This window comes from Urocampus carinirostris, chromosome 7, assembly GCF_059441175.1.
Source record: "Urocampus carinirostris isolate Australia breed hairy pipefish chromosome 7, RoL_Ucar_1.0, whole genome shotgun sequence".
Classification (NCBI taxonomy): Eukaryota; Metazoa; Chordata; class Actinopteri; order Syngnathiformes; family Syngnathidae; genus Urocampus; species Urocampus carinirostris.
In genome coordinates this window covers 27,460,437-27,476,770 of record NC_142355.1, presented here as the reverse complement: position 1 = coordinate 27,476,770, position 16,334 = coordinate 27,460,437, and the positions used below count along the sequence as shown (strand labels likewise).

General features: G+C 41.3%; 1 protein-coding gene across 2 annotated transcripts in view; it reads left to right on the top strand.

Moving 5' to 3' along the window:
- met (MET proto-oncogene, receptor tyrosine kinase) overlaps positions 1-16,334 on the top strand; it is a 99,375-nt gene that overhangs the window by 47,841 nt on the left and 35,200 nt on the right. For both annotated transcript variants that reach the window (XM_088340423.1, XM_088340422.1), the window contains 6 exons: positions 6,192-6,317; positions 6,439-6,615; positions 10,104-10,261; positions 10,657-10,774; positions 13,898-14,034; positions 14,161-14,325. In XM_088340423.1, coding sequence (XP_088196549.1) covers positions 6,192-6,317; positions 6,439-6,615; positions 10,104-10,261; positions 10,657-10,774; positions 13,898-14,034; positions 14,161-14,325 — 881 coding nt within the window. The remainder of the gene's footprint in view (positions 1-6,191; positions 6,318-6,438; positions 6,616-10,103; positions 10,262-10,656; positions 10,775-13,897; positions 14,035-14,160; positions 14,326-16,334) is intronic.

The following is a 16,334-nucleotide window of genomic DNA, read 5'->3' as shown; positions in this document are numbered from 1 at the left end:
ATTTATTGTCTTGATTTTATAATTCACCAAATAACTATCATGACAACAGCGCTTGACTATAATAACGGAACTATCAAAACGGTGATGTGGTTTCAGTCGGGCCCTTCAGAGCAGACGCATGTCTTAGGTCTACGCACAGTACCCAAAGCAACTTACTTTGGACCATAGGAAATTCAATTTCATGAGAAGTGGCTGTCCGGCAATCATTTTTCGCCATAGCTAAAAAGCTGTGCCAGGTAATGTATTGTGTGCAAGAAATACTTGTGTTTTTGTATTTTGTTCGTTAATTACTGTGTTCTTTTTTTGTCAACTTGGTATTAAATTTGATTTGAAAAGGAATTTGAAAAGTCTTAAAAAGTCTTGAATTTAACTTGCCTTAAGCTGCAGAAACCCTGGCAAGGCATTGCCGGACTGTTAATTTGAAATGACAGCTGCAAGAGAAATACACACAGTGACAGCTGCACAGGACCCTCACTGGGCCGGGAATGTCGAGCAAGCAAACGTGTCAGCGAAGACCGCCGCTCGGCCATTAACGTGCCGACCAGCGTGAAGAGCCTTCTCTCATTGGCTACGCCATCCCGCCCTTTTCCGTGCAGCTGTCGCCGTTTTCCAGCTCGCTTGTTCGCTCTTTGCCAAAACGTCAGCTCACCCACTTTCCGCTTGCTATATTTTCACCGTCATGTAATGTATACCTGCGTAAACAAATGCACCCCTGTACTCACGAGAGTATTTGTAAAAATTCTTCAGATATTATCAAAAGGGTAAATGTGCAATACATTAGAGTGGCAATCAGAATATAATAATCATTGTTAGTGTTACGGCCATCAGCAAAAAAAGTTATATTTTTTCGTATAGCCCTTAATCACAAACGGTCTCAAAGGGCTGCACAGACCACCGTTGCAACATCCCCTGATCTGAAACCTACATGAGGGCAAGGACAAACTCCAAAACCTCAGATTGAGGGCAATTTAAAAACCTTGAGAAGGGGCCACACATAAAGGTAATCCCCCTTTTAGGATGACCAGGCTGCAATGGCATCAACAGACAATACACAGACTACAAAATGTCCAGTTGACAGCTTCCTGTTCCAAAATCTTGACATATGCTGCAGTTCTAGACAAGAGATCTCCAAATTGATGCCTCCTAAGCTTCCCCTAAGGGCCCGGTCACACAGCCGTTTGCGTCTGAATCACGGGCAGAAATTTCTGCCCGTGATTCAGATGCTGTTGGACGCTTTGAGATCGCCATACAGACGAGATACAGCAGTGCATTACACGCAGTCGGAAATTCACACGCGGTTGGCAGCACGAAAAAGTTTTGCGCTGCTCAAAACTTTAGGGCCCGGTCACCAAGCCTTTCACGGGCGTATCGAGGCTGAATCACGGCCAGATATTTCTGCCCGTGAAGCAGATGATGTTGGACGCTTTGAGATCGCCATATAGACGAGATACAGCAGTGCTTTACACGCGGTCGGAAATTCACACGCGGTTGGCCGCGCGAAAAAGTTTTGCGTTGCTCAAAACTTTAGACCACGTGTTAACCGCGGGCGGCACACGAGGTAATGACGCGGAAATTACGCGGAACGACGTGCTCTGGCCGCAGCCAGGGCGTGGTTACACATGGGTAGGACGCGAAATTTCAGCGGGTAATCGTGGGTGGAGCACGGTCATAGCATGTTCTGCGCCTGTATCACGGTGTTATTACGTGAAATTAGCGTGTTACGCGTGTGACGGTCAAACGCCTTTCTCCGCGTATATACAGCGCGATTTGCCGAGCACACGTCAGTTGTGCTTGAGACGTCAAGGGGTGGACATGGATCCCCGTCACCGTAGTGACCTCGTCTTAATCCATTTTTATTCCTTGACATTTATTTTCATTTCATAACAAGATAATAAAATAAAAATGCAAAACTATTACAATAATAACATATTGGCTTCTTCGGTGCCATAGCTTGAAATCTTGATCTTCACGGGACTGTGTCTTGAGCGGTTATGATTTCTACAGCCCGGTGTTATGCCGAGAAATGCATCCCTGCCGAGATTTGCATCCCCTCGCTACTACAACCACTTTTACCTCGTTTTATCTCACTTTTATGGAATATAATGGCGAACATATAACACAATACACTTCGTCTTGCTGCCCTGCGATTGGCTGGCAACCAGTTCAGGGTGTCCCCTGCCCACTGCCTGGAGATGGCTGGGATGGGCTCCAGCCCCACCGCGACCCTAATGAGGATAAGCGGTACGGCTGATGAGATGAGATGAGATGAGACTTCGTCTTGCATTTGTTGGGAATGTAATACAACTTAAACCATTCCGTCTTTGTTCTTGTTGTGAACGTAATCGAACGGTAATGCACACCGTATATAAATCACTTTTGAGAACTGTTATGCACTCTACCGTAAAGCTTATTATGCAGAAATAAGCTTTATGGTAGAGTGCATAACAGTTTCAATACGAGCGATTTGAATAGAAAAAGGCAAAATAAACATGTTACCTGCTCAAAAGTGATTTGTATATGGCGTGCATTACCGTTCGATTACATTCACAACAAATACAAAGACGAAATGGTTTGAGTTGTATTACATTCCCAACAAATGCAAGACGAAGTGGTTTGGGTTATATGTTCGCCATTAAATTCCCTAAAAGTGATATAAAAGTGAGATAAAACGAGGTAAAAGTGGTTGTAGTAGCGAGGGGATGCAAATCTCGGCAAGGATGCATTTCTCAGCATAACGCCGGCTCGGCAGCTTTTATACCCGTGGTCCACACGAGAAAATGACGCGGAAATGACGCGATGAGGAAGCGGAACAGTCGCCGGCGTCTGTTTTGCGGGCATACCACCGATGAACAGCGGGTTGGCCAATTTTGCGCATTTTCCATCGCGGGCTACCACGGGCAAAAAAAAACGCAATATTTTACCCGCGATACAGACGCAAACGGCTGTGTGACCGGGCCCTGAGGACAGTTAAAAAAATAGCTCACCAGTGCTGTGTCATTGTGATTTTCTAGTAAAAATATTTTTTATTAGTTGACTGAGTCTATTTAACCCTATTTTTGATAAGTAAGTCGGTAATAACATAGTAACAATTCCAGCGTGTATGTTCATTTTGAGTTCTTGTTTTTTGCCTGTAGTAGTTTGCATGCACAAACTGGAACCAGCTGATGCTGGTAGTGAGCGGTAACGAGCGGTGAGCATTCTCTTGTGGTAGCCTCTGGGACTGCTTGGCACATGGATTCTCCTTTGTATAGCGATTGTTTTGCAAATAAAATGTTCGTGTTTAGAAGTGCTTGTATAAAGAGGTACCACTGTACTGTACATCAATGACTTTTCAAGAAGTGGGGGGAGTGGCACTTTTTCTGACTGAACGTGATTGTCTACAATACTTCCTCATTCTCACACACTCTGTCAGCCGTGCGACCTCCCCAGCGGTTCGACGTCAGCGTTGCAACACTGAGAATAATGGTCGCCTGGAGGAGTTAATGGCGGTGTGAATTACAGCTTATTGTATTAGGCAGCGGGGGAAGGGGGGGTGTTTTTGTGGAGTTGCTGTGGTGGGGGGTGTTTGCCGAACAAACAACGCGACCGCCATGTTATTCCCACAGTGGATAAAACCGAGGGGAGAAACGTTTCCTCAGAGCTGTGGCGGAGATAGCCATGCGGGCAGGAAACTGAAAATACAGCAAAAGCTGTCAGCTTCAAACAATGAACGACACTCACGCTGTCCTTTTGTCATTTTGGTGCCCGGCGCAGGTGGTCAAAAAGTTGCCAGTACATAAACTTTCTGGACGAAAAAAGGTTTATGTTTCTCAACCATTTTTTAAACCTTTTTGCCACCCCTGAATATATTCGAATTTCCGTTTATTAATCATAAAAACTCAAAAACCTGGAAAATTCTGCCTGATGGGCATCTTGAATACGGATTACCGTATTTATTCATGTATATCGCGCACTTCTGTTTTTGACCTAAATAGACTCTAAATAAAACTTTGTGTGTACACTATACATGAGGTTGTGCAGTAATATATTATTGTATCTGCATTTCACGTCTCTTTCAAGCTCAAAGTTGCGGATAATGCTAGAATACACAGAAAACAAGCAGCTAGCATAAAAATTCACCGTACCAGAGATGAATGTTAGAGAATAGAAAAAACGGAAAGTTGTCCTGAAAGATTTTAATAAAACCAAAATAGCACAACGGGGGAGTCTTTGTTATATCTAATGAGGAATTTGTAAAGGAAATTCAACAAATATTTTACATGTTATTGTGGTATAGTGTTCAGAGTTTACTTTGTTTACTTTGTTGGCCGTACGTATTTAATAGCATTTGTCACAATGCATAGTTTGAGCCAAGAAAAAGGAATCCAAATTCTCATCCTGATTTGTAATCAAAAATTAGGGGTGCGCGTTATACACGAGTGTGCATTATACATCACTATTTGTCAAGTCATGTTTATTTGTGATGCCCTTAATCACAAGGAGTCTCGAAGGGCTACACAGACCACAGATTATTGCAGACCACAGACTATTAGTACACCATCCCCTGATCTTCGCTACCAAGCTTGAGGTTTTCCGTCAAGACGTGTCACGCCCGGAACAAAGGGTAGACCCAATCGCGTAATGTTTCTCGCAAGTTTATTAAGCTAGAGAGAGGAAGGGCAGCGCCCGCGATCCGGTGCTCGCTAGACAAGTCGCTCTCGCACTCTGACTGTGATCCAAATACGGAGGAGGATCTTCCTTAGCGGGCGATGGCGGTGTCAAGGACGGAAAAACAGGTCGGTAGCCGGGGCTGGGGGAGCAAAGCGTGGTCGGGGTCGGAAACGAGTCATAAGCCAGGACGGGAGAGTAGACGTAGTCGGGATCAAAAATGAGTCGTAAGCCGGGACGGGAGAGCAGACGTGGTCGGGAACAAAACAGGTCATAGCCAGAGACAAACGGGACAGGCGGGAGTCAGGGTCAAAAAAGGCTTGCCTTGTATAGACAGGGGTTCACAGATGGACTAACAGGGGATTGACAGGACTGGGTTTAAATAAGGGCAGGGAGCCAATCAGAACCCGCAGCAGTTGGCGCCAAATGAGCGGGCACAGTTGAATCCAATCGTTAATCATGACAGCTTGTTAAAGTATAAAGCAGCCCCTGCCTCTGCAAAATCAGCCTATTTTTCGAAGGTGATTGCGGCACCAAAGACTAACTGTATTCGCAGGTATAATATCAGTTTTCATTGCTACAAAGATGATACTCAACTATATGTGCCCCACTAAACTGTGGAAATTTGGACCCCTGCCTCACTGAGATAAAAAGATGGCTGTCACTTAACTTCTTGCGCCTCAACCCTTAAAAGACCGAAATGTTAGTTATTGGTCCATCTAAATGCTGTGACTTGTTCTCAAACACTGCTCTGAACATTGACAAATGTAATATCACCCAGACTGACTCGGTTAAAAATCTAGGTGTCTCAACAGTTACACGTTAAGAATATTACTAGAACAGCTTTCCTCCATCTTCGCAACATTGCTAAAATTCGCCCTATGCTGTCTCAGTCGGACGTGGAGATTATAATTCATGTGTTTCATGAATTATCCTGTCTTGATTACTGCAATGTACCACTCTCCGGTCTCCCGAAGTCCAAAATCAAGAGCCGGCAGCTGGTGCAAAATTCTGCAGCGAGGCTTTTAACTATGACAAGAAAATTTGATCACCCCGATTTTAGCCCGATTTTAGCTAAGCTGCATTGGCTCCCTGTTAGCTTAAGATGTGATTTTAAGGTTCTGTTGGTATTATACAAAATCACGGTCTTGCTCCCTCATATCTTTCAGATTTAATTTCCCCATAGGTTACTAGGTCAGACAACAGTTCCAAAAATTGTATCTAAGAAAACTGAGTATGGTCCTGGAACGCGATAAATAGTATTTACAAAAATGGAGAAATACAATATTTTAGCAAAGTAGCAATAACAAATATTGTATTGTCTTGTGTTCTGTTGGCTGCGCTGAGAGAAAAGGGAATGAATGGATAATGGATAAAATGATGGAAGATGAAAAAAAGTGTGGGAAGAACCAGATCTAAGAGCCATATGCTTCCTGTAAATTCTAGTGTATGTCTCTTTTACACACTTTACACACAGCGAGTGCTTGTAATGTATGCGATTGGTGTTGTTTCCCTTACATGATTTTCAAACATCTTCCATCCAGGTACGCTTCTCCCGCTTGGCATCTCCGCACGTCAACCTGCGCTTGGACGCCCAACCAGTCACAACCTCCGTTCCACTGCTTGACGGACAGGGGGGCGGAGCTTTGCTTGTAGCCACCGGCAACAAGGTGATGTCTTAAAACAACGAAATATGTATTGGTTGTGAGGAATATCCAACTTGCATTGCTATTGATTGAGAGCAATTTTCGCTACAAATGTTGACCGGCTCCCATATTTGAATTCACCCAGATCACCAGAGTGCCCCTGATTGGCCCAGGCTGTGGTCAGCTGACGTCCTGCACTTCTTGTTTGCTGTCTTCGCGAGTAACCGAGTGCGGTTGGTGCAACGGCCGCTGCACCCGAGCTCACCATTGTTCCGCCTCCTCTGCCTGGACGCAGGACTACTGTGCGCCCATTGTCACCAAGGTAATAGTTAGTGACCAAAAAAGGAGCATAGAGATGGTATTTGGCCATTAATTTATGAACAAATAACGTTACGAAGAAAAAAGCTGGAAAGGATAAGTGTGTACAGTATAGGACGCAGCTCGCACCCAAAATGACTCGAGGTAAGTAGGGAAACTTTAATTGACCCAGCAACACACATCCCTGAAAATTATGAAGAAATAGTGAGGTAACCTAGAGGTAAGCCTCAAAGTAATAGAAACATGTCTTGCGGTGGAGAAATGTCACTTAGGATGAAGTAGGTTGCATAGAATGAGGAATGAGAAAATACTAGGAGTAAGCAATCAAACAGATGTAAAAGGACGTAACCTGAGGTAGTAGTAACAAAAAAAACTTGGGGGAGTAATTTTCAAATTTACAAAGGAACAACCCAAACTAAGAAGTAACCTGAGGTACAACGTATGTGTGCACGATCTAGATGCTGAACTAGATTTTTGTCCATCACATTTTTAAAAAATGTTATGCAGCAGAAAAGGCAAAGGTCTGTCCAACTTTGATTTTTCATCAAAGTGAGAATCATACCAAATGGTTTCTTAACGATAATATCTTCTAAGGGACACACTATTTTGTTTGTAGAATACAAGGGGAAAAAAACGTAGCTGTTACATCCATTTTCAGAGCAGTCATTTTTGGAGTTTTTGTTGATGACGACTTTGTTGTTGCTGATAGATCAGCTAATTGCCAACCAATTTTTTGCATCAATGTCAAAATGGTCACCTTAAAAACATTCCATCTAAACTCTTATCCTACAAACACATAACACTTTGAGTTTCGTTAATCCCCACACCATAAAACATTTGGTTGTCTTTCACTTTAAAGATAGACAATCTCTGCGAAGCATTCAGACCGGTTTTATCGGCTCATAAAGAAAATAAAAATCCTATTAGTAATCTCAGCAGAAATTATTTTTGCTGGAAAGATTGGTTTATTTTACAAAGGATTGCCTGATCATATCTGTCCCAAAATCACGAATGAATCATCTCACTGATATATCGTTAGGAAATAACATTGAGGTAACGGGGCGGGGGCAGCTAAGCGTGAACATACGTCATCCGACATAGATGCAAAGTAAAATCAGAAGAAATCACCAAGCAAGAAATGGCAAGCACGCAACAAAGCCATTCTGTGCAGGCGCGTCCATAGGACAGCAGGACGTCAGTCGGTTTTTGAAGCCTGTGGAGTCCTGCGAAGCGATGTGATGCCTTCACAATGTCTGTTCTCAACCGTCTCAGATGACTTGTGTATAGAATGCTTCTTCTGCATGTGTTTGCACAGTATTCCATCAAGCACTATTCCCACTTTCCAGCTCCGATGGAGCTTCCCCACAGACAGAGATGTTGTTTTTGTGTCGTCGGCGCCGAGAGAAGATCGACATGCCGTTGCTTTCTTTACGACCGCTGAACAACTTGAGAAAACAATTTTCCTCTTTTTCTCCCCCACCCCCCGAAACGGAACGTGCATCTGACACGGAACACACAACATTAACAACACCTGCACAAGCCAATCGCATCCAAATGAAACATTACATTACAGTTTTCTATTGACCTTTTGATACGCACATTCCATTTGAGCCCTTTGAAGACGCTGTCCATGGATAACAATGTCATCACTATTTGAAAATCTTACTGTATATGGACAAAACATTTAAAGTAACTGGACTGTAAAAAATGTAAATTGTACAAGGGAGGACCTCCAGTAATTCAAGGCTTAGAGCAACTGAGAAAAGAAATAGTCGTGTAAGTGCATATACTCTACTAAAAGTTATGGCGCCAAAATCAAATCTCAATTTTAGAAATCAGTCTCGCCAAATACAATTTTAAACTTTTGTTTTTAAATTATTGTATAAAAATACACAAATATCTTGTCAATTATGTTTTGACGCAAATTTTACATTTATAGCTTATGCAAAATATAGCTTAATGTCAAGAACCGGAACAGGATCAGGACCCAAATACGTGACGTTTCTCACACAAGCCTTTTATTTTACGGGAAATGGGGAGTCATGCATGTTAGGCAGCAATCTGGCGTAGAATTATAGGAAGTCAGAGGCCGACGAAATCGATACCAATTGCCAGAGCAGATATCGGACAGATGGGGTCGATACCGGACAGGACGGGACAGACAGGATTGATATCAAAACAAGATATCGAAAATAAACAGGACAAACAAGACGGGAACGAAACTGGAAACAGATATTAGACAACGGGACAGACAGGATTGATATCAAAACAGGATATCAAAATTAAACAGTACAAACTAGACGGGAACGTAACTGGAACCATATTTGAAAATGTTCATGATTTTCTCATTCATAACACTTTTTTTAAAATGTTTTTTAATGGGTGATTTTTAAAATGACAAATTAGTCAAACTATTTTGATTTTTCGCCTTTACCTACTATAAATTGAAGTAGGATTTTTTTGATATAGTACTAAGATGAACTAACTGGTAAAACTAGTAAGGTACTATAGTAGCTTTTGAAAAGGAAAAAAATGAATAAAAGGGACTGATGTTTGATACTCAGTAACAAACCTGAAGTAACTTTTAACCTGGATGCAACTTGAAAGAGAAAGTTAGGGGGGAAATCAAGAGGATAACCTTGAGGTTAAACTTGAGGAAGGAAGTATTTTAGAAAGGGAAGTACCTTTTTCCTAGAAGTAAAAAAAAGCTATAAATATCTAACGGGAACTAAAATGCTCCCAAAATAAATTCAGATTGAAAATACTTGAAATAAAATTAAAAAATAATGTTTCACACCAAACTGGTATGTATAAAAATCTCTAAACAAATAAAATATAACATGTTACTTGTGCTGACGAGTAATTTAAAATAGGAAAAAACAGGAAATGACTCATATCTAAACGTATTTTGAGGTATATGCTTACCCAACGATCGGTTGGAGTTCCGACTGAATCATCCAGTAGCAGTGGTTTTGGAGAAGACTGGGTTACTTTAACCAAAATGTAAGGTTAAACATGGAATCTAGAAGATTTGATTTGGTTTGGTTTTAATTTTATCTTGTAGCTAGTCTACTGATGGTTTTAAAACTCTAAGATCAAAATATTGACCCACACTTTAAAGACCATTGGAACAAATATGGGACCAACCCAATACTTGGGTCAATTTGTTCAATTTGCAGGAAACAGCCCAATTGTTTGAGTTGTTCTAATTGACTCAGACTTCTGTGTAGAATTCTTACACATTTTACACTGGATGTAGGGCCAAATAAAGCCGAGAAACTGGGCTGGTCCAGTTTAGACCCAAACCTACTGTAGGCTTCTTTAAACCCAACTGATTGATAGTGCAGCATCCGTTTAGTTTTCTGCATTTAAATCCCTTCAACTCGACTTTGTTCCAGTCGGTTGGCACGATATGACCCAAAACAAGCCAAGAAATAAACAGTGCCAGAATTTCTTTTTGCCAGGGCTATAACATCTATGATGTTTCCCCAGGTTTCTCCCTCATCAGGACCTCTCCGCGGCTCCACCGTGGTGACCATCTGCGGCCAAAACTTCGGTTTCGACCGAACTGAAAGCTTTAAGGCGTCGCTCGTCAGTGTGGAGCTGGCCGGTGCCCCCTGCAAACTCTCAAGACAGGACAATCTCAACAGGTCTGCCGCTGTGTGCTTTTGTGTGCGTTGATGCGACAAAGAGGTCCTATAGGAGTGGCTTTAATGGAGCTTATTGTGTGCGTTAGAGTAGGAATGTTAAGAAGCCCCCAACAGAATCCCATCCCTGCCCCCGGCCCTCTTCCCATCCCAGATTCCCACATTCAGCACATGACTCTGCTAAGTGGAAAATTGCTAGGAGAAAAAAATGCTGCATCCTGACCTCCCGCTCTTGTTTAAAATAATACAGCCAATTAACAAGAAATAAAAAAAATAAAAACACAATTCAACACACTTAACGGTCTTTCCCAGTTGCATTCCTTCAGAACGGGATGCGCTTGATTGGATTAGGAGCATACTAAGTCTTGTGTTTTGGGGGGTGTTGTTGTGGATTTTAGGTGGACTGAGATGCAGTGTTCCCCCGTTTTCTCTGGGAACTTCACCCCGTCAGGACACGCCATTGGTGTCAATAGTGGAAACAAGGTCGCCTACATGGATGACGCCTTCACCTTCGTGGTAAGAGAACCGGTGCGCATCTGTAAAAGGTATCTAGCTGTATCATATATCTAGTTAACCTGCATCTGAATGCAACTGACATCTAACTGTAAGTTACAGCCATGTCGTTTAAATATAAAAGTTATTGACATTGGGAACAACTTTGACGTTTAAAATGAGTAATTTTAAGGTAAAGCAACAAAACAAAACTTTGATCCGAATGTAACGTTGAGTCACTGAACACGAGCGGCTGAACTTGAGCTGTGGTCGACAGCAGTTGTCGACAGCAGTGAGTATGAAAGATAGGTTACCTATGCAGCATGCAATGATGTTGCATTGAGTGGTTTTATAAACTACTGAAGAACTGATGATTAAGTAGTTGACACTCGGAATAAAGAGGGAAGACAGACGCTGCCCTACTCACAAACGAGATGGGTTCCGGACCATCGCTCGTAAGTTGAATTTGTTCATAAGTTGCTTCAGTACTATATTTTGTATGTTTAATGTTTATATAAGTATCTTTAAGGCTTGTATAAGTAACCTGTGCTGTTTTGTACTGAAAAATAAACGTTTCATAAAATAATATGCTTTATAAAGATACATAAAGTTAAACTTAACTTACTTTTGGAAGTGACCATTTTCACAACCGCATTAAGCTTTCTTATTCCACTTTCATTTCAATAGAAACGGCTTGTCTCTTATTTACACTTTAAACCAACCAAATTGAATGGATGCACAAGATATTAAACAATTAAAAGTTTTTAGTGTTCTGGAGATACAGAATAATATGTTTACACTCGAAGTAGGAAAAGAAAGCGGATTTCTTATTTGGGCTGGATGCTGGGTGAACTCTCACAGCGCCACCACATGCCGGTAGCGGCGGAAAGAGGCACTACAGTAATGTCCTGTACTCGGAAAAAGGTGCACACAATACAAAATCTAACGTACAGCAATGTCCGGATATTTTTCGACATCCTGAAAAAATGATCGTATCTTCCGTTTTTCAAAAGTCGAATGGTCGTAAGTAGGGGAGCGTCTGTATATTGATGCGAACTTGCAAGGAGGACTGAGAGAGAGAAGCCTTCATCTAAGGAATTCCCACCCGTTCCAATGCCTTTCCCTGAGCCCTCTCTTTTTATTAAATCTTCAAGTTTTTAAGTAGATCCGCCCTTAAGGGTGTGGATATCAAAGAACAGCTACATTATTGGACAATACAGACAATGATGCAATAGTCAATCATTGAACAACAGTGCGCAATAATAGTCAAAATAACAAACTGGCATCGCATGAAATCTCCCTTGCAGGTGTTCAATATTAAAAACTGAATGAACTTACTCGTAATTTAATCTTTGTATATTTTATTTTTGAAAATATACAGTATTATAAAAATATATGGAATGTATTATATCAAGGAAATATAAAAACATCTAAAAATATAAAATATGCACTATATATTTTAACATATTTTAAAAGCAATTTTATGAAAATAATTTAGTTAGCACACATTTTTAACCTGATTAAAACAAGAGGAGCAACTCCTTTCACAAACTAGGACTAAAATGAGTGTGAATTATCGTTAACTAATAAAGGGACAGATTTAGTTCACAGAAAATGTCTGAATTCAAATAAATCTATGGACATTTTAGTTAGGGAATTTATGGGATTTTGACCAAACTAAAATGAAATGATTTTGTTCACATCCTATCTTTGAATATGCCTTATATACAAAATAGCCATTTCTAGATGTATTCCTCAGTATTATTTTCCTCAAAAGGATAATAAACATATTATATGAACTAATTTCAGATCGGAAACCAACAACAATTAATGTGTAAAATGAATGTCCTGAATAAAACTAGACTACATTTTATTAGTTTTTATTGACCTAAACAAGACAAATACAAGTGTATAAACTTTAACTAAAACAAAGACTAAAATGCTTGGTTTGTTGCAGACTAAAATTTCACTCAATAATTAGGGATGAAGTGGAATAAATGCGATGGAAACCAACAAGTGGGACCAAAATTAGACCTCAACTGAGATAAGATAACACGATACATTAACGCAGTGGTTCTCAAATTGTGGGACGCAAGGTTTATGTCAATTGGGGCGCGTTTGACCTAGGAAGTTTTTTGCATTTTATTTTTTATTTTTTTATTGATAGACCAAATCATTCAACATAACAGGATATCGTACATGTTTTGTGTTTCTCCTGATTGCAAAGAAAAAATTGTCATGATTACTCATTACACTCACTTTGTGCCCGCTCGTTTGGCGCCAGCTGCTGCTGGTTACCTGATTGGTTCCCCTTTCCTACTGAAGCTCAGTGCTTTCACTCGCCCTTAGTCAGTCCTTCAGCGAACTTTTGCTTGCGCAAGGCAAGCACTTCGACTCTGGCTTCTGTCGGTCCCGTTTTTTCACCCGTTTTCCACCCGTCCGTTCCTGATTTCCCTGATTGTCTACGACCCGTTTTTGACCACCGACCACGTTCGGATCTCCTGTCCCGTCTTACGACCTGTTTTTGACCACCGACCACCCTCTGATCCCTTGCTCCGGCTCTCGACACGTTTTTCCTGTTTCACCACATTACGATCTCCCGCTCCGGGAGATCCACTTCCGCATTCCGAACACGCTCCGATCCCTTTAGCGGCTTGCTTCCCTCGTCCAGCAAGCACCGGATCGCTGGCGTTTGTTTCCTCCATATACCAATAATCTTTTATGTGAAACGTTACGCGATTGGGTCTACCATTTGTTCTGGTTTGGACAAACAAATAGTAAAAACTTGTAATATTCAAGATTTTCAATTCTTTATTAAACTCAATATTCAGAAAGAAGAAACCCCCCGAAACATACAAGCCTTTGAAATACCAAAACACAAAAAAACACTGTAATGAAAAGAAACACAAAAACATAATAGTAATGATAATAATCATATATTTTTTTAAACTGTCCTAGAATAAAGTGCAATTGCACCTCCACTACACTAAGGGGCAGTGGCACTCTTACTTGGAGGGGGGCACGAGAGGTTTTCTTCTTCCTAGAGTGGGCATAACAAAAAATAATTGAGAAGCACTGCTTTAATGTAACTTTCAGTAAAATTGAAATCAGGAAGCTCATATCCAAAAACCTAATCCCTAAATATAGGATCCAGTCATTGACAAGATCTTCCCAACGTTCGGGCCCAAGTCTGGTGGCACTATACTGACAATCACGGGATCTTTCCTGGACGCCGGAAACAAACAAGAAGTTACCATGGGCAAGGCGACCTGCGTAATCCAAAGGTAAGTCATTCATTTTTCTGACCACTGTAGGGACCTCCGATGTCATCGATGCATGGTTTTGTGATTATAGATTGCAAATCAGGGTGTTTTTGAATCACATCATATCATATTATCTTGAACCCACAGTTTGTCCTCAACTATGTTGACCTGCAAGACTCCCCCGCACACAGTACCATCAGCTCAGCCTGTCAGACTGACGGTGGACTCAGTAGAACGTCATGCCCCTTCACGGTTCACCTACAACCAGGACCCGCTCATCAACAGCATTCAACCATCGCGGTCTTTCATCAGGTACCCTGAATATCATGGTTCCTCTGTACACCGGAGTTCACCAGACTTTTTGAAGCTGAGCGATTCTTTTCATTGTTTGATAGCCATTTCCTAAAATAACAAGCTAGGTCAGTGGTCAGGAACCGTTTTGCCCCAAAAAGCCATAGTAGCAAAATATTTTCATCCATCCATCCATTTTCTGCACCGCTTATTCTCAATAGGGTCGCGGGGGTGCTGGAGCCCATCCCAGCTATCTTCGGGCAGTGGTGGGCAGGGGACACCCTGAACCGGTTGCCAGCCAGTCGCAGAGCACACAGAAACTGACAACATAGTCACTCATTCACACATAATTTGGACCGGCCATTTATCCTAATATTCATGTTTTTGGAATGTGGGAAGAAACCGGAGTGCCCAGGGGAAATCCACGCAGGCACGTGGAGAACATGCAAACTCCGCTAAGGAAGGCTGGTCGCTGGATTTGATCCCATGACCTCAGAACTATGTCGTGGATGCGCTAACCACTCAGCCGCTGCGCCGCCCAAAATATTTTGATTTTATTTATTTTTTAAATTAGACAAACTTTATATTATAAGACAAAATTCAGCAAAACCCGCTCTCCAGACAAAAGCTAATAGTTCAGCACATTTTATTGCTCTGTATGACATAAGTTGATCTGATTAAATTTATAAAATATAAATAATGCCATCAACCACTATTCCACTTTAAACTTCTCCCTCCCACAGTTTTTAATTGAGGCTAATTTTAACCTTTGATTTTTCCCGTAAATAATGGTTTCCAAACAAGGTGCATGCATAGTTCTATTGTAAATATGTCACAAAAAACTGCAAACGAAATATATGCATATTCCTTCAGCTCAGTGGGTGCATGTCTTTGTTACCTACCGTTAACCTAATAAAATTGTTCTGTGTGCTTAGCTAGCATTTGTGGGTATTTACAGTTTGTTGTGTGGGTTTTCATCATAAAGCGTCTCAACAGTGAACATACTTTATTCATACAAATAATTCTTTAGTGAAGTACAGTAAAAACAATGTCTGTTAGTGTAACACCTTGTCTGTAATCTGTAGGTAAAACTGTGCCCTTTACATACTGACAGAACAAGGGACACAATTAGAGTAGCTTCGGCTATGAATGCACCAAGCCGGAGAAAAAACTTGATAGAATTGGATTGCTACAGAGGAATTTGCACTTTTAACATGTTGATACTATGTTGCTTTTATGTTATTCACGGTACACAGTTCCTCAACCGCTTGGCTCGTGAAGGCGACACTTCCTGTGGTGTGCCTTTACCAAGTACAGCCTGGTGGCGGCCATCCCTCTCTAGGCCGTTTAGTTGGGCAGGGGTCTGCTCCCCCCACATGAAACAGATAGTGCTGGTGTCAATGGACACCAGTCGCAAGAGAAGCCTTCTGGTCTGAATAAGATACAGCACCTTCACCATTGTTTTTCGGTGTTTAGCGTCATTCCGCTCTTCAGACTTTGGCATTTACTGGGAGCGGCCCCAGCGATGTCACACTTTATTATCTGAACCAGGTTTAAAAAAGGTTAAAACAGGTTTGAAATTAGATTTCCTAGAAAACCCCAACATTACACATGATCTACTTTCAGAACCGGTCCAGAACTTACTCAGGTACTGTTAGGGGGGCTACCTGGTGCCCATAGAAACCACGTTGGTAACCCCTGACTAACACCAACAAAAAACAACTAAATAAGTAGATACATTTAAAAAGTAAAAAGATGGCACTTTTTAAAATGTCCATTCCAATTGAGTTGATTAAGTTTAATATTTTGCGATATATTCTATGCTATAGCAATTTTACCTATCTAAGTTGCCGGTAATTAAACTGAACTTTGACCATTAATTTCATGAACAATTTTCAAGTCGTGATTGTATTTCCTATTTCATCTATGTACCCCCTTAAATGTTCATTTTAATTAGAGATCATCCTCTATCTTAAAAACCTAACAGGTCGTAGCCGGAGACAAACGGGAAAATCAGGAACGGACGGGTG